Genomic DNA, 13,907 nt, shown 5'->3' with positions numbered 1-13,907 from the left:
GGCCTCGTTAAGTTGCTGAGGCTGGCTGTGAGTCTGTGGTCTACCTTTCTCATCCTCCCAAGCAGTGGGATTACAGGTGTGCATCACTACGCCTGGCCAAATTTCCCCTTTTATTTTATTTTGGTACTGGGAGGATGGACCACAGGTGATGTAGGATAGAAGGAATAAGTAGGTAGAAAGGAGACAGACAGGAAGGAAAAGTAACATTTAACTTTAATGTGAGAACCTGGATCTGAAGGGCTTCAGCCTCTAATCCACAAACCAGTCCTCTTTCCCAGGCCTGACTCTCTCCAAAATTCCTGGGAAACCTGCAGATCCTAGAGTTAACAATATTTCTGAGAGAAGCCTATAATTTAGGATATCCTAGCTTATCCGTCAATCAGCTAATGAGGACCCCAATCAACCCGAGATCATCCACCCTAAGGCTGACCAGACCGCAGACCATCAGGAAGCCCTCGGGACTACTGGACTGAGCTCATCCACCCTGAGGCCGACCAGACCACCTGCCCGCCATGAACCGCCTGGGGACGACCGGACTGAGCCCATCCTCACTTACCTCCTCTAGCCCACCCCTCGCGAAAGTCCCCTATAAGAAGAGAACCCTGAACTCCCCCAAATGCCTTCCTCATCTTGAGGGACCTGCATTCTCTCTTGAATGTGTATTTCCTCCCCTTTTCCCCCAATAAACCTCTGTCCATGTCTCTAACTGGTGCGTCTGAAATTCTTTTCTGTCACGTTGGCCAAGGATCCTGCAGATTCTGAGTTCCTGAGCTGAGAGCTCACCCCAACACAGGGACATTCTACCTCTGAGCTACATCCCCCATCCCATTTATTTATTTTATTATTTTTGGATTGGACCCTGGGGCATTCTAGCTCTGAGATACACCTCCAGTTCTATTTTTTCTTATATATTTTGAAACAGGGTCTCACTAAGCTGCAGAGAGTGTGAACCTGCGATCCTCCTGTCTCAGCCTCTCACGTACTGGCATTACAAGTGTGCGCCACCACGCCCAGCTTTATTTTTTACTCCAAAACGGGGTCTCACTAAGACACCGAGGCTGGCCTCAAACCTGCAGTCCTCCTGTCTCAACCTCCCCAGTACTGAGATCACAGGAGTGTGGCACCATGCTCAGACTATTTTTTATTTTATTTTATTTTTTTGATGGTACTGGGGTTCCTGGAAGCCCTTCTTCCTCCGGGCTACACTCCCAGACCTATTTTATATATTTTTTGAAACAGGGTCTCTTACGCCAGCACGGCTGGCTTCGAACCTGCGCGATCCTCCTGTCTCTGCCTCCCAAGCGCGGGGATTACAAGCGTGCGCCACCACGCCCGGCTCTATTTTTTATTTTAAAACAGGGACGCTGGGTGGCCCCGCGCTTGAGAGGCGGAAACAGGAGGATCGTGCAGGTTCGAAGTCAGCCTCGCTGACTTAAGACACCCTGTTTCCAAATAAAATATAAAAAATAGGTCCAGGAGTGTAGCCCGGAGGTAGAAGGGTTCTATTCCCAGTACCACCAAAAACAAACAAACAAACAAAACAAAACAAACAAAAACTAGCGTCTCACTGAGTTGCTGAGATTGGCCTTCAACCTGCGATCCTCCCGTCTCAACCTTCCAAATACCAGGATGACAAGCGAGTGTCACCGAGCCCAGCTTTACAGCCACCACGTCACAGCTGGGGAGGCACAGGGCCACTCGCCTCCTCCCACTGTGGCACGATGCAGTTTGCATCTTGCTTTGGGGCCTCGTTTGCACCAGGTCACAGCGGCCTGGGGGTTAACGAGGCGGGGGGGGGCACCCGGCTGAAACTGCAGCAGTGGAGAGAGAAGACAGTGGGTCATGTAACCGTGTGTGATGGAACCGTGGGTTCTTGTTCTTAGCTAATTTAGAAAAAATAGCCAGAACTATACTGCTGCTGCACGCTTAAGCAATTTTTATTATGACAAAGGTAGAAAGAAGGAACAGAATTATTATAAAGCACATCATCAGAGGGACATAGTGGAGTGCCTTGAAAGTAAGTCAAAACTGAAGTTTTGGGGTATAGGATAGTTTTTTATAAAGACTTATTTTTGTCCATCTTGCTTAAGTAATAGTCTTCCTGACCTGGCCTTTGGATATAATTATGAGGATATACTATCTCTCATCCTGCTTGACTAAAAGCCTTCTTCCTGCAGGTGTGGGCCCGCCCTGGATGTGCTACTTGGCCCGACAAAGTCAGGGGTCACGTGGTATCTGCCCCCTTTGACAAAGGCCTGAACCATCCTCCCAAGTCTTTGGGGGAATTCTAGCCTATTTGCTAGAAGTTATTTATTATGTAAACTTGTCTTTAAAATATGAAGGCCCTGGGCTACAACTCTTTTGTGTACTTGATAATCACTTTCCATGTGGCGAACTCTACCTCCCCCACCCTGCCTGAGTGTCTGTGCAGCACCCAGGCCCTGACTACTTTTTTGTTGTTGTTTTTTGTGGGTCTGGGGATGGAACCCAGAGGCATTTGACCTAGGAGCTACACCCCCTGCCCAATTTTTTATTCTTTATGTTAAAACAGAGTCTCACTGAGTTGCGGAGGGCCTCACTAAGTAGCTGAGGCTGCCCATGAACCGCGATCCTCCAGTCTCAGCCTCCCGAATGCTGGGATTACAAGTGTGCGTCACCACGCCTGGCTCCTGACTACTTTTTACATTTTGAAATTAATACCAAAGCAATTTCCCAATACTGGCACATTCCCCACCAGGTCATACTGGTTCTAACACCACAGTGGCCATCAGGGCACACTAACCTTCTGAGAAGCCAAGGGAAGCCTGCCACACACAGGGATGGGGCCGAGGGCACCAGGCACTGCCGGGCAGCAGGAGCAGGACTTGAAATGCAGAGTTCAGCTGTGGCGGGAACTCCTAGTGTGTGATTAAGTGGGAGAAGCCAGGCACAGGACAGTAAGAACTGTGAGTTATCTTCAGCCTAAAAGAACAGAAGGAGAATCCCAGGACTTGAGAGCCTGAGATGGGAGGATTGCAGGTTGGAGGCCTGCCTCATTAATTTCGTGAGACTGTTACAAAATAAAAAGTAAAAAAAAAAACAGCTGGGGGTGTGGCTTAAAGGTAGAATGCCCCTGGGTTCCATCCTCAGTAAAACAAAACAAAACCTTAAATAATAAATAAATAAATCCTTGTCCTTGTTCTGCCTGGTGCCGGCTGCCATCTAGGAGTGGGTGAGCTTGGCACTGGAATCCGGGGGCATTACCTCTCACCGGAGCCCAGGACTGTGACTCTGACCCCATGGAAACATCTGGAGCTTCATCTTGGCCCAGCAGCTGGACTCCTGGCCGACCCAACTTTCCCAGCCAGGTGGACCATCTGGTCTGGTGAGCGCTAAAATCCGGAGTCAAAAGCAGGTATCCACCGCCCGCCAGGCTGAAGCCCGGTTCCAGCATTGACTTCAGAGACGACCATTGACGATCAGAGGTAAACCCGGACTCGGAGTCCAGCCGCCAGCCTTCCCAGCTGTGTGTCTTTGGGAGTGTCACTTAAAGTAACGCCAGCGTTGTCTGCAAAAGAAGCGGGGACCAAGGCAGCCCTAGTGGAGCCCATCAAGGGAGGCGGAGCGAACTGCGGGTGCATTTAGTCAGCCTCGCCGCTAGAGGGCGCTGCAAGATTCGCTCGCGAGCCGCGGGCCCTCCCGCCTCTCTCTCCCCTCTTCCTGTCGCGCTGTTTTGTTTCCTGTCATCCCGGAAGTCGGCGCTCACAGAGCGCCGAGGGCAGTTCCGGTTCCGGGGCGGCTGTGGCGGCGGGTAGCGGGAGCCGTGGGCAGCTGGTGAATGGGCCGCGGCTGTGCTCGCCTCTTGGCCGGGGGAGCCTGCTGCCTGTTCCCGCCCGGGTCCGCGGCGGCCCTGCCCCTATGGCGTTTGGGAGCGGTGGCGAGTGAGCGGTTTCCCGCAGCCTGTCCCTAGGTGACGCCCGCTACGAGGGGCCGAGACGGCGGGCGGGATGAACCGGGCCAAGCCCACCACCGTGAGGAGGCCCAGCGCCGCGGCCAAGCCTTCAGGTGCGACCTGTCCGCGCGGTGTCCGGGGCGCGGGACCGCGGGGCCGGGCGAGAGCTGGCCGCCCCGGCCTCCTGCGGGGTCGGGGCTGAGCATCTGGGAGGTGCCGAAGCGCCCGGGAGGGACAGCCATAGGCCTGGCCTTGCACTCACGGCTATGAACACGTCCCTGCCTCCGACTCCTTCCTCATCTGCAGAGTGTGAACAAGTAGCGCTCTTTTCGGGGACTTGTCTTGGAATAAGCGATTAGTACTTGTCAGAGGGGTCGGGTCTGATGGTGAGCTGTGTCACTGTCAGCCGTCACTGTTGACATCCCATGGGTCTTGGTTCTTTTATGGACTCAGGCTTCATTCTTGTCCCCCTCTGAGCCTTCCTTAATCCCCACTGAGGCATGGATTTGGAGTCGGTTCTTTTCCACCTCGGTGTTGCCAATGTGCATGCGCTCCCGTCTCTCTCTCTGCAGGGCATCCTCCACCAGGAGACTTCATTGCCCTGGGCTCAAAGGGTCAAGCCAATGAATCAAAAACGGCGTCCACCCTGCTGAAGCCGGCCCCTTCCGGCCTGCCTTCAGAGCGCAAACGAGATGCTGCCGCTGCTCTGTCTGGTGCCTCAGCGCTGACTGGCCTCACCAAGCGCCCCAAGCTTTCCTCCACACCTCCACTGAGTGCCTTGGGGCGCCTGGCTGAGGCTGCAGTGGCAGAAAAACGTGCCATTTCTCCCTCCATTAAAGAGCCATCCGTGGTGCCAATTGAAGGTAAAGTCAATCTGTAGACTTCCCTAAAGAGTGTGTGCCCTGCCAGTCTGTTGGGTATCTGGCCAAAGCCTCCTCCAGCTCTAGCTGTGTCCGTGCTGTAGGGTCCTCTGGGGAAGGTGTGCACCATCCCTGGGGGCAGTGGATGTCAGCTTGTTCTTTAGAACACCTTGTATAGGTGCATGTCAAAAAAGAAAATAAAAAGAGCTGAGTATGGTGGCACATGCTTGTAATCTCAGAATATGGGAGGCTGAGACAGGAGGATTATGGTTGGCAGATAGACTCAGCTACTCAGTGAGGCCCTTTGCAACTCAGTGAGACCCTATTTCAAAATAAATAATAAAAAATAGGGCTGGGGTGGAGCTCGAAGGTAGAATGCCCCTGGCTTCCATCCCCAGTACTGCAAGAAAAAGAAAGAAAGGAAGGAAAAAAGAAAGAAAAAAGGATGGGGCTCTGGTCAGACTCGCCTGCTGATCTTCTCATGGTTTGCCCTGGTTCCGGTGGCTCTGGGTGGCCTCTGCTCTTGGCTCCCTTCTCACCAGACCCTCCTGGCCTGCCAGTTTTGCCCACAGTGCTGCTGGACGAGATTGAGGCCGCGGAGCTGGAGGGCAATGACGACAGGATTGAGGGAGTGCTGTGTGGGGCAGCGAGACAGCTGAAGGCCACACGCGCCAAGCCTGACAGTACCCTGTGCCTGAGCCTGATGTACCTGGCCAAGATCAAGCCCAACATCTTTGCCACGGAGGGCGTGATTGAGGTGCGGGCCTCGCTGGGTTTCTACTCCTCTCCATCCCAGGTCACCTGGGCCTGGGCCAGCTGTGCAGGGCGCTTGTGACCTGTGCCCTTCCCGCAGGCCCTGTGCAGCCTCCTACGGCGTGACGCCTCAATCAATTTCAAGGCCAAGGGGAACAGCCTGGTGTCAGTGCTGGCCTGCAACCTCCTCATGGCCGCATATGAGGAAGATGAGAACTGGCCTGAGATCTTCGTCAAGGTGAGTTGCCTCTCCAGGCGATGCGGAGGTCGCTGCTCCAACAGTGAAGAAGAGGACAGAGCAGGGACCACAGGGAGGGAGGGAGCCCACCAGAGATCCTGGGAGAAGAAAAGTGTAAGGAGCCAGTTTTTAGCCATGTGTCGTGGTACACACCTGTCATTTCAGGACATGAGAGACTGAGACAGGAAGGTTGCGGGTTTGAGGCCAGCCTTAGCACTTAGTGAGATCCTGTGTCAAAAAGTAATAAGCTGGGCATGGTGGCACACGCTTGTCATCCCAGTACTTGGGAGGCTGAGACAGGAGGATCATATAGGTTCGAAGCCAACTTCAGCTTCTTAGTGAGGCTCTCAGCAACTTATTAAGATCCTGTTTTCATAAATCAGGTGTGGTGGCGCACGCTTGTAATCCCCGCGCTTGGGAGGCTGAGACAGGAGGATCGCGCAGGTTCGAAGCCAGCCTCAGCTACTTAGTGAGACTCTCAACAACTTAGCAAGACCCTGTTCCCAAATAAAATATAAAATAGGTCTGGGAGTATAACCTAGAGGTAGAAGGCCTCTGGGTTCCATCCCCAGTACCACCAAAAAAAAAAAGAGAGAGATCCTGTTTTCAAATAAAACGTAAACTGGGAGTGTAGCCCAGAGGTATAAAGCCCCTGGGTTCCATCCCTCGTACCCCCCCACAGGAATAATAACAATAAAAAGGGCTGGGGGAGTAGCTCAGAGGTTGAATGCCTCTCAGTCCAACCCACAATACCAAAAAAAGAAAAGGAGCGATGCTCTCTGTAGGGGTCTGCCATGTGGCCCTGAACATCATGTGACCGAGTGTCGTGCTGCTGCTCCTCCTGCACTGAGAAGCTTGCGAGGGCCTCTTGGGCTCGCACCCCAGTGCCTTCAGGGGCTGTGCTTGAGCAGCAGAGGCAGGCGGGCCGGGCTGCCAGGCCAGACCCAAGGGTGCGGCTTACTACAGGTGTACATCGAAGACTCCCTGGGAGAGCGGATCTGGGTGGACAGCCCTCACTGCAGGACGTTTGTGGACAATGTCCAGACGGCGTTTAACACCAGGATGCCCCCCAAGAGCATGCTGCTGCAGGGGGAGGTGGGACGCAGTGGGGGCGACCTCGGGGCTGGTAAGAGGCATCAGGGTTCAGCTGGGGCAAGGAGGGGGGTGTCCAGTCCCAGGCAAGGTCTGAGGTCACCTCCCTCATGGTGGGCTTAGGGGTGGGTGCTTGTGGGAGGGGTCAGGGCGGGTGGGGAGCCCACAGATAGCCCACGGGGCTATCTGTGGCCCATGCAGGCAGCAGCCCCCATCCCTCACTCACGGAGGAAGAGGACAGCCAGACAGAGCTGCTGATCGCCGAGGAGAAGCTGAGCCCTGAGCAGGAGGGTCAGGTCATGCCCAGGTAGGTGGCTGCATGGCCTGGCCCTCAGGGTGTGGTGGGAGGCAGGCGGTCCCCAGAGGATGGCTTCCTCCCTCGATTTCTTGCCCCCTCTGGCCTAGGTACGATGACCTGGCAGAGAGTGTGGAGGAATATGTCCTCGACATGCTGCGGGACCAGCTCAATCGGCGGCAGCCCATCGACAATGTCTCCAGGAACCTCCTGCGGCTGCTCACCTCCACCTGTGGCTACAAGGAGGTGCGGCTGCTGGCGGTGCAGCGGCTGGAGATGTGGCTGCAGAACCCAAAGGTGGGCCCGGTGGGAGCAAGCTCCACGGCACACCCCACGCGGCAGCCCCTTCCCTGGGGATCCCGCCACAGCCCTGCGCTTGATGGTTCCTCCCTGCACCCCTGCAGCTGACCAGGCCAGCCCAGGATCTGCTGATGTCCGTCTGCATGAACTGCAACACACACGGCCCGGAGGACATGGATGTCATTTCCCACCTGATCAAGATCCGCCTCAAGCCCAAAGTCCTCCTGAACCACTACATGCTGTGCCTCAGGTGTGCCTGGCAGGGGTGTGCTGGGCAGGTGGCAGGCAGCGGGGCAGGCAGCAGGCAGGTGGCAGGCTGGTCCCTGGCCTGCGCCCCTCCCCATGTGCCTGGCTCTCACGTCTAGGGAACTACTGAACGCCCACAAAGACAACCTTGGCACTACCATCAAGTTTGTGATTTTCAATGAACTCTCCAACGCCCGGAACCCCAACAACATGCAAATCCTGTACACGGTGCTGCAGCACAGCTCGGAGCTGGCGCCCAAGGTAGGAGCTTGGCACGCGTCGGCCGGCTGCGGTACAGGCAGCGGCCCCTGGTTCCAGCGGCCTCAGGCCTGACTCTGCTCCTGTCTAGTGTCCGATAGGGCTCTTGGCTAGAGGGGAACACCTGGCATGGCCTGTCATTCCTCATCCCCTGTGTTCAGGTGACCAGTCCCCCCACCCAAGAAAAGTGGCAGGTTATTTGGGATCTTGGGTTGCGCTCTGTGGTTTCTCTTTGAGGTTTGGGCTGGGGGTAGTGAGTCTGCCCTTCTTTTGGCAAAAATTGGCTCCGTTGTGCCATTTGCCAGGAGAGTTGAATCAGCTGCAGTCCCTGCTCTCCACTCAGCCCAGGAGAGGGACGCCGACACTGTGGCGAGCTGTGGATCCTTCGCAGGCTTGCCTGCCTGGTTGTGCTTCAGGGACCCTGAGAGAGGCCCTGATTGGTTGGTGGCAGGGGACCTGTCCTGGATGGCCAGCGTCTGCAGCACCCCATGTGGCCTCTCTCTGCCCCAGTTCCTGGCCATGGTGTTTCAGGACCTGCTGACCAACAAGGATGACTACCTCCGGGCCTCGCGGGCCCTGCTCCGGGAAATCATCAAGCAGACCAAGCATGAGATCAACTTCCAGGCCTTCTGCCTCGGGCTCATGCAGGAGCGCAAGGAGCCCCAGTACCTGGAGATGGAGTTCAAGGTGCGTCGTTCCCTCTGCTGCTTCGGGTGCTTTGATGGGTGTGACTGCTCTTCTCCACACTGGGTCGTGCTGAGCTGTCTCCTGTGGGTATGCCTGGGAGCCAGGCCAGTTTGTAGCACCTCTGGTTGAGTGGTGGGTGCGGTAATGAGGAAGGGTCTTTAGCACAGGGACTGAGGATGGGCTGACCAGGTGCTGGGGGGTCTTTGACCCCTGGGCTCAGTGTGGACAGAATCGTACCGACGTGGCTAGGCTAGGGAAGCTGTGGCATCGTGAGTGGAGCAGGGCAGTGCAGCTGGTGGAGCAGGGCCGTCTGCTGTGACTGGGGTAGAGTGGGTGAGGGATGCAAGACAGATGCTGAATAGGAAGGAGTGGGACGAAGGTGTGCGGGATGTCGAGGGTCTGACAGTGCCTGACAGTCAGCCTCAGCATGGTCTTCTTTTGGAATGTGGGCCTTGTCCAGCTCTGTCAGCCAAACCTCTATCCAGTGGCCTGGCCAGGACGTGCTCAGCATCTCTTGTGCCCTCGACCTGCTCCCACTGTGCCCTCTCCTAGTGGTCCCTGGGCTCTCAGGGCTCTGTCTGGATCCGCTGTCCTCTCCCGGCTGTGGACGTCTGCCTCTGTGTGGTGTGGCATGGTTCTCTCAGGCACAGTCCCTTCGAGAATTCAAACCCCATGGCGCTGTGCTTCCAGGAGCGGTTTGTGGTCCACGTCACAGATGTGCTGGCTGTGTCCATGATGCTGGGCATCACGGCTCAAGTGAAGGAGGCTGGCATCGCCTGGGACAAAGGAGAGAAGAGGAGTAAGGCTGAGTGAGGCAGCAGGGCCAGGGCGGTGTCTCGGCTCTCCCTGACCGAGGCTGTCCCCTGCAAGGCCAGCAGAGGGCGGGAGGGAGCTGCCTAAGCCTGGTACCCTAGGGAGGCTGAGATGACCAGCTCCAGGGCCCTGCTCTGTGCAGGTGTCCTCTGTGGGCCTTTTCTGGGGCATAGACAGGGCCTCTCGGCTGAAGACAAAGGGGGAGGAGGACATTGGAAGGCAGCCTGTTTGTCAGGCCAGCCACAGCCTGGGGCGACTGGCTGAAGGAGGCCATCAGGCATTTGAGGACTGCAGTTCCCAGTGCTCTGTGGCCCCGGGCAGGAGTGCGAGCTCCCCAGAGCTCTGTTCTGGCTGAGTCAGCCTCCATTGCAACCTGTAGATGGTCTGAGATGCCCTGAACCTGGGCCTTTAATGCCTCTCCTCCCTCCTTGTGGTTTGGAGCTGGGCCCTGAGGGCGCTGTGGCCCCTTGGCCGCTGCAAGGGCACACTGCTGAGCCTGCTCGTACCCACAGATCTCGAAGTGCTGCGCGCCTTCCAGAACCAGATTGCCGCCATCCAGCGCGATGCTGTCTGGTGGCTCCACACCGTCGTCCCTTCCATCAGTAAGCTCGCTCCTAAGGACTACGTGCACTGGTACGGCCCCACACTGTTGCCATCCACTTGGAGGCTCTCGGCCTGCGTCCCACCTTCCCAGCAGCACTGACTCCAGGCAGGCAACGGGGCTCCCCAGAAAGGAACTTGTCACGCCAGACCATGGCGCCAGCCTTCTTTGTTGTTGATTTGGTACTGGCAATTGAACCCAGGGGTATGCTGTCTCAGAGTTACACCTCCAGGCCTTTTTATTTCTCATCTTGAAGTAGAGTCTAAGTTGCTGAGGCTGGCCTTGCACCTGTGATTCTCCTGTTTTAGCTTCCCAAGTCCTGGGATTACAGATATATGTCTGCATGCTTGGCTAAATAATGAACCTTTCTTTTTACTCTTTTGCAGTGCTGGGGTTGAACCCAGGGCTTGTGCGTGCTAGGCAAGCATTCTTTGGCTGCGCCTCATCCCCAGCGGCTCCAGCCTTTCTTTTTTTTCTGGTGCTCAGGAGTCAACTCAGGCCCATTCTACCTTCAAACTGTAGCCCCAGAACCCCTCCCCTTTTTTGTTCTGAAACAGGGTCCTCCAGTCTCCACCTCCCAAAGTACTGGGATTACAAGTTTGTGCCACCACACTCGGCAAGGATCAATAACTTTGAATCAGCGGCTTGGCCAGGGTGAACTGGTGGTAGGCTAGTGGGTGGAGATGGTGCCCGAGCAGGTGGGTCCTGACTGAGAGCTGTGTTTTCTGCCCCCACAGCCTCCACAAGGTGCTCTTCACGGAGCAGCCTGAGACCTACTACAAGTGGGACAACTGGCCGCCTGAGAGTGACCGCAAGTGAGCCTGCTGTGGGGTTCCCTGTGCTGGGGCCTGGGTGGAGCCGGGAGGAGCTGCTGGGAGCAGGGCAGGCTGGACCCGCAAGAGCTGCTGTCTTCCTAGAGGCTCCACCCACTAACCCCAGGCACTCTTCTGCGCTGGTATCTACAGAGTCTCCCATCCCAGAGATTCAGTCAGCCCTCTACCCACAGTATCCCAAGCTCCTGCTTCTGACGATCTCTGGGATGTACACAGCCCCCCCCCCCCAACGTCCCAGATTCACTCTCTGCTCTTGGTGCCCAGTTAAACAGCCAGAGACCCTTGTCTTCCCCTCTCAGCTGACCCGGATGTCCCCTCCAAGCCTGCCATCCCCCTTCGTGTTCTGGGCCATGTCTCCCTGCGCCACCGGGGGTCCTGCTGCCCAGTCCAGCTCTGGTGCTGGCCCTCTGTGCTCTGAGTGCTCTGCCCGCCCGTGCAGCACCGCTTCTCAGTTGCCTTCTGGAGGGTGGTTTACAGCATGTGTCTGCCCCCCACCAGAGTCGAGTCCTCTGTGGGATCACCCAGGAGGGCACTGGGAACAAATGACCGTGTGGGAGGGGGCAGGGCCATAGACAGGTAGCTTCCTGTCCCTCCTTGTCCAGGTGAGAGTGGTCACTGGGCCACCGCTCCTCCCTGGCTGTGGCCCTGGCCCCAGAGGCTCTGGCTCCTGATCACAGCAGGCTCAGGCCTGGCGCCCACCAACCCGGCCACCCCCTCTGCCCGCAGCTTCTTCCTGCGCCTGTGCTCAGAGGTGCCTATCCTGGAGGACACGCTGATGCGCATCCTGGTGGTTGGGCTGTCCCGCGAGCTTCCGCTCGGCCCTGCAGACGCCATGGAACTGGCCGACCACCTGGTGAAGCGGGCTGCAGCCGTGCAGGCGGATGGTAATGTCCTGGCGGTGCTTTCGCGGGCTTCTCCCTGCACCCCTCCAGGCTAAGATGCCCACACTGGCTCTGCCTCCCCACTGCGGCAGCCCTCAAGACCCCGGGACCTGCCCTTGGGCCCTCGGCAGTGAACCTGCTCCACCAGGTGACACTGCCTTCTAGTTACTTTCCTTCCCTCCTGGGGCTAGCTGTGCTGGCCTTGGGGGCAGTCCACACCCAGGCCGGCTGCCACATGCATCTCCGGTACCTCCCAGGCCCACGCGGCTGCATGTGCTCCCTCTCACACTGTCTGTGGACCTGGGTCACCTCCCGTCCCACATCTGGGGCAAGGCTTTCTCTTCACTCTGATGCCTGAGGCCCCATGAGGGAATCTGAACAGGCTTCCGGAACCTCTGGCTTTGGGTTTCAGACGTGGAAGTGCTGAAGGTGGAGAGGATCCAGCTGATTGATGCCGTTCTGAACCTGTGTACATACCACCACCCTGAGAACATCCAGCTCCCACCAGGGTGAGGCCACCATCAGCCCCTGCAGCACCTCGGGGGAACCCCGGGGAGCCTGTCTCCAAGCCCTGCAAGGCAGGGTGGCCTCAAAGGATTCTGTTTTCTTTCCCTTATTTATTTCTGTTCTTTTCCACATCTCTCACTGATGCATAGTTTTTTATACTAGTTAACACATACATTATTTTTTGGCAGCAATGAGTTTATGCTCTAGTGTTTTACTTTGTGTGGTACTAGGGATTGACCCTAGGGACAAGCTACCTCTGAACCATACTCTCATACTCTCAGCCCTGTTTTATTTTTTATTTGGGAACAGGGTTTTGCTAAGTTGATGAAGGTCTTGCTAAGTTACTGAGGCTAGCCTTGAACCTGTCATCCTCCTGTCTCAGCCTCCCAAGTACTGGGATTATAGGTGTGTGTTACCACACCTAGGCTTAGGTTCATTTTTTCTTTTGTGGTACTGGGGATGAAATCCAGGGGCTTTCTACCTCCAGGCTACACTACACTACCAGACTTTTTTTTTTTTTTTTTTTGGAAACAGAGTCTCACTAAGTAGCTAAGGCTGGCTTTGAACCTGTGCGATCCTCCTGTCTCAGCCTCCCAAGTACTGGGATTACAAGCATATGCCACCACACCTGGCTGCTCTGCTTTTTTTGTGTGTGTGTGGTACAGGGATGGAACCCAGGGGCATTCTGCCTCCGAGATACACCCCCAGCCCAATTTTTTTAGTCTTATTTTTGAAACAGGGTCTCACTGAGTTGCAGAGGTCCTTGCTAAGTAGCTGAGGCTGTCTGAGAACTGCGATCCTCTGGTCTTCGCCTCCCGAACGCTGTGATTACAAAGTGTGTCAGCTGGCTGCTCTGTTCTTTTTTTTTTTTTTTTTTCCTTGGTGGTACTGGGGTTCCTGGAAACACTTCTACCTCTAGGCTACACTCCCAGACCCATTTTTATAATTTTTTATTTGGAAACAGGGTCTCTTAAGCCAGCGCGGCTGGCTTCGAACCTGTGTGATCCTCCTGTCTCTGCCTCCCAAGCTTGGGGATTGCAAGTGTGCGCCACCACTCCCGGCCTGCTCTGTTTTTTAAAATCTAAATTTATGTGGTGGCAAGAGTCCCTCAGTACTGGGTGTGGTGGTGCACGCCTGTAATCCCAGTACTTGGGAGGCTGAGACAGGGGTAGCACAAGTTCATGGCCAGCCTCAGCAACCTTGTGAGGCCCTCAGCAACTTAGTGGGACCCTGTTTCAAACTAAAAAGTAAAACAGAGCTGGTAGTGTAGCTCAGAGGTAGAACGCCCCTGGGCTCAGGGCAGCTGAGCCCACTCTGCTGACCAGCTGTCTCTGCCTTCCAGGTATCAGCCTCCGAACCTTGCTATCTCAACCCTCTACTGGAAGGCATGGCCCCTGTTGCTGGTTGTTGCTGCTTTCAACCCAGAGAACATTGGTGAGCCTATTCCGGCTGCTTGAGGACCTGGCTGTGGGCAGTTTTTTTGTTCCGGGCACCTGTGGAGGGGCTTGGGCTGGAGCGAGGGCCAGAGTGGGGATGGCCATGCCCGAGCCCATGGGGAGCCTGTGCGAGGGTCCTCTGGGCAGGGCCTAGCCCCTCTGCTCTCCTTGCCCTA

The 13,907-nt window shown here is 56.1% G+C and overlaps 1 protein-coding gene across 1 annotated transcript in view; it reads left to right on the top strand.

Annotated features, from left to right (window-relative positions):
- Positions 1-3,986: 3,986 nt before the first annotated feature.
- INTS1 (integrator complex subunit 1) overlaps positions 3,987-13,907 on the top strand; it is a gene marked incomplete at both ends in the record, with an annotated part of 28,611 nt that continues 18,690 nt past the window's right edge. Inside the window, 16 exons of the mRNA XM_080703816.1 lie at positions 3,987-4,044; positions 4,504-4,794; positions 5,352-5,548; positions 5,645-5,782; positions 6,749-6,908; positions 7,076-7,181; positions 7,280-7,466; positions 7,574-7,719; positions 7,835-7,976; positions 8,484-8,660; positions 9,351-9,459; positions 9,986-10,106; positions 10,812-10,889; positions 11,634-11,791; positions 12,201-12,297; positions 13,638-13,729. Coding sequence (XP_080559942.1) covers positions 3,987-4,044; positions 4,504-4,794; positions 5,352-5,548; positions 5,645-5,782; positions 6,749-6,908; positions 7,076-7,181; positions 7,280-7,466; positions 7,574-7,719; positions 7,835-7,976; positions 8,484-8,660; positions 9,351-9,459; positions 9,986-10,106; positions 10,812-10,889; positions 11,634-11,791; positions 12,201-12,297; positions 13,638-13,729 — 2,257 coding nt within the window. The remainder of the gene's footprint in view (positions 4,045-4,503; positions 4,795-5,351; positions 5,549-5,644; positions 5,783-6,748; positions 6,909-7,075; positions 7,182-7,279; positions 7,467-7,573; positions 7,720-7,834; positions 7,977-8,483; positions 8,661-9,350; positions 9,460-9,985; positions 10,107-10,811; positions 10,890-11,633; positions 11,792-12,200; positions 12,298-13,637; positions 13,730-13,907) is intronic.

The sequence above is a fragment of the Muscardinus avellanarius genome (genome assembly GCF_963383645.1).
Source record: "Muscardinus avellanarius genome assembly, chromosome: 10".
Taxonomy (NCBI): Eukaryota; Metazoa; Chordata; class Mammalia; order Rodentia; family Gliridae; genus Muscardinus; species Muscardinus avellanarius.
Note: the sequence above shows the minus strand (reverse complement) of the source record. Positions and strands in the feature narration are given on the sequence as shown.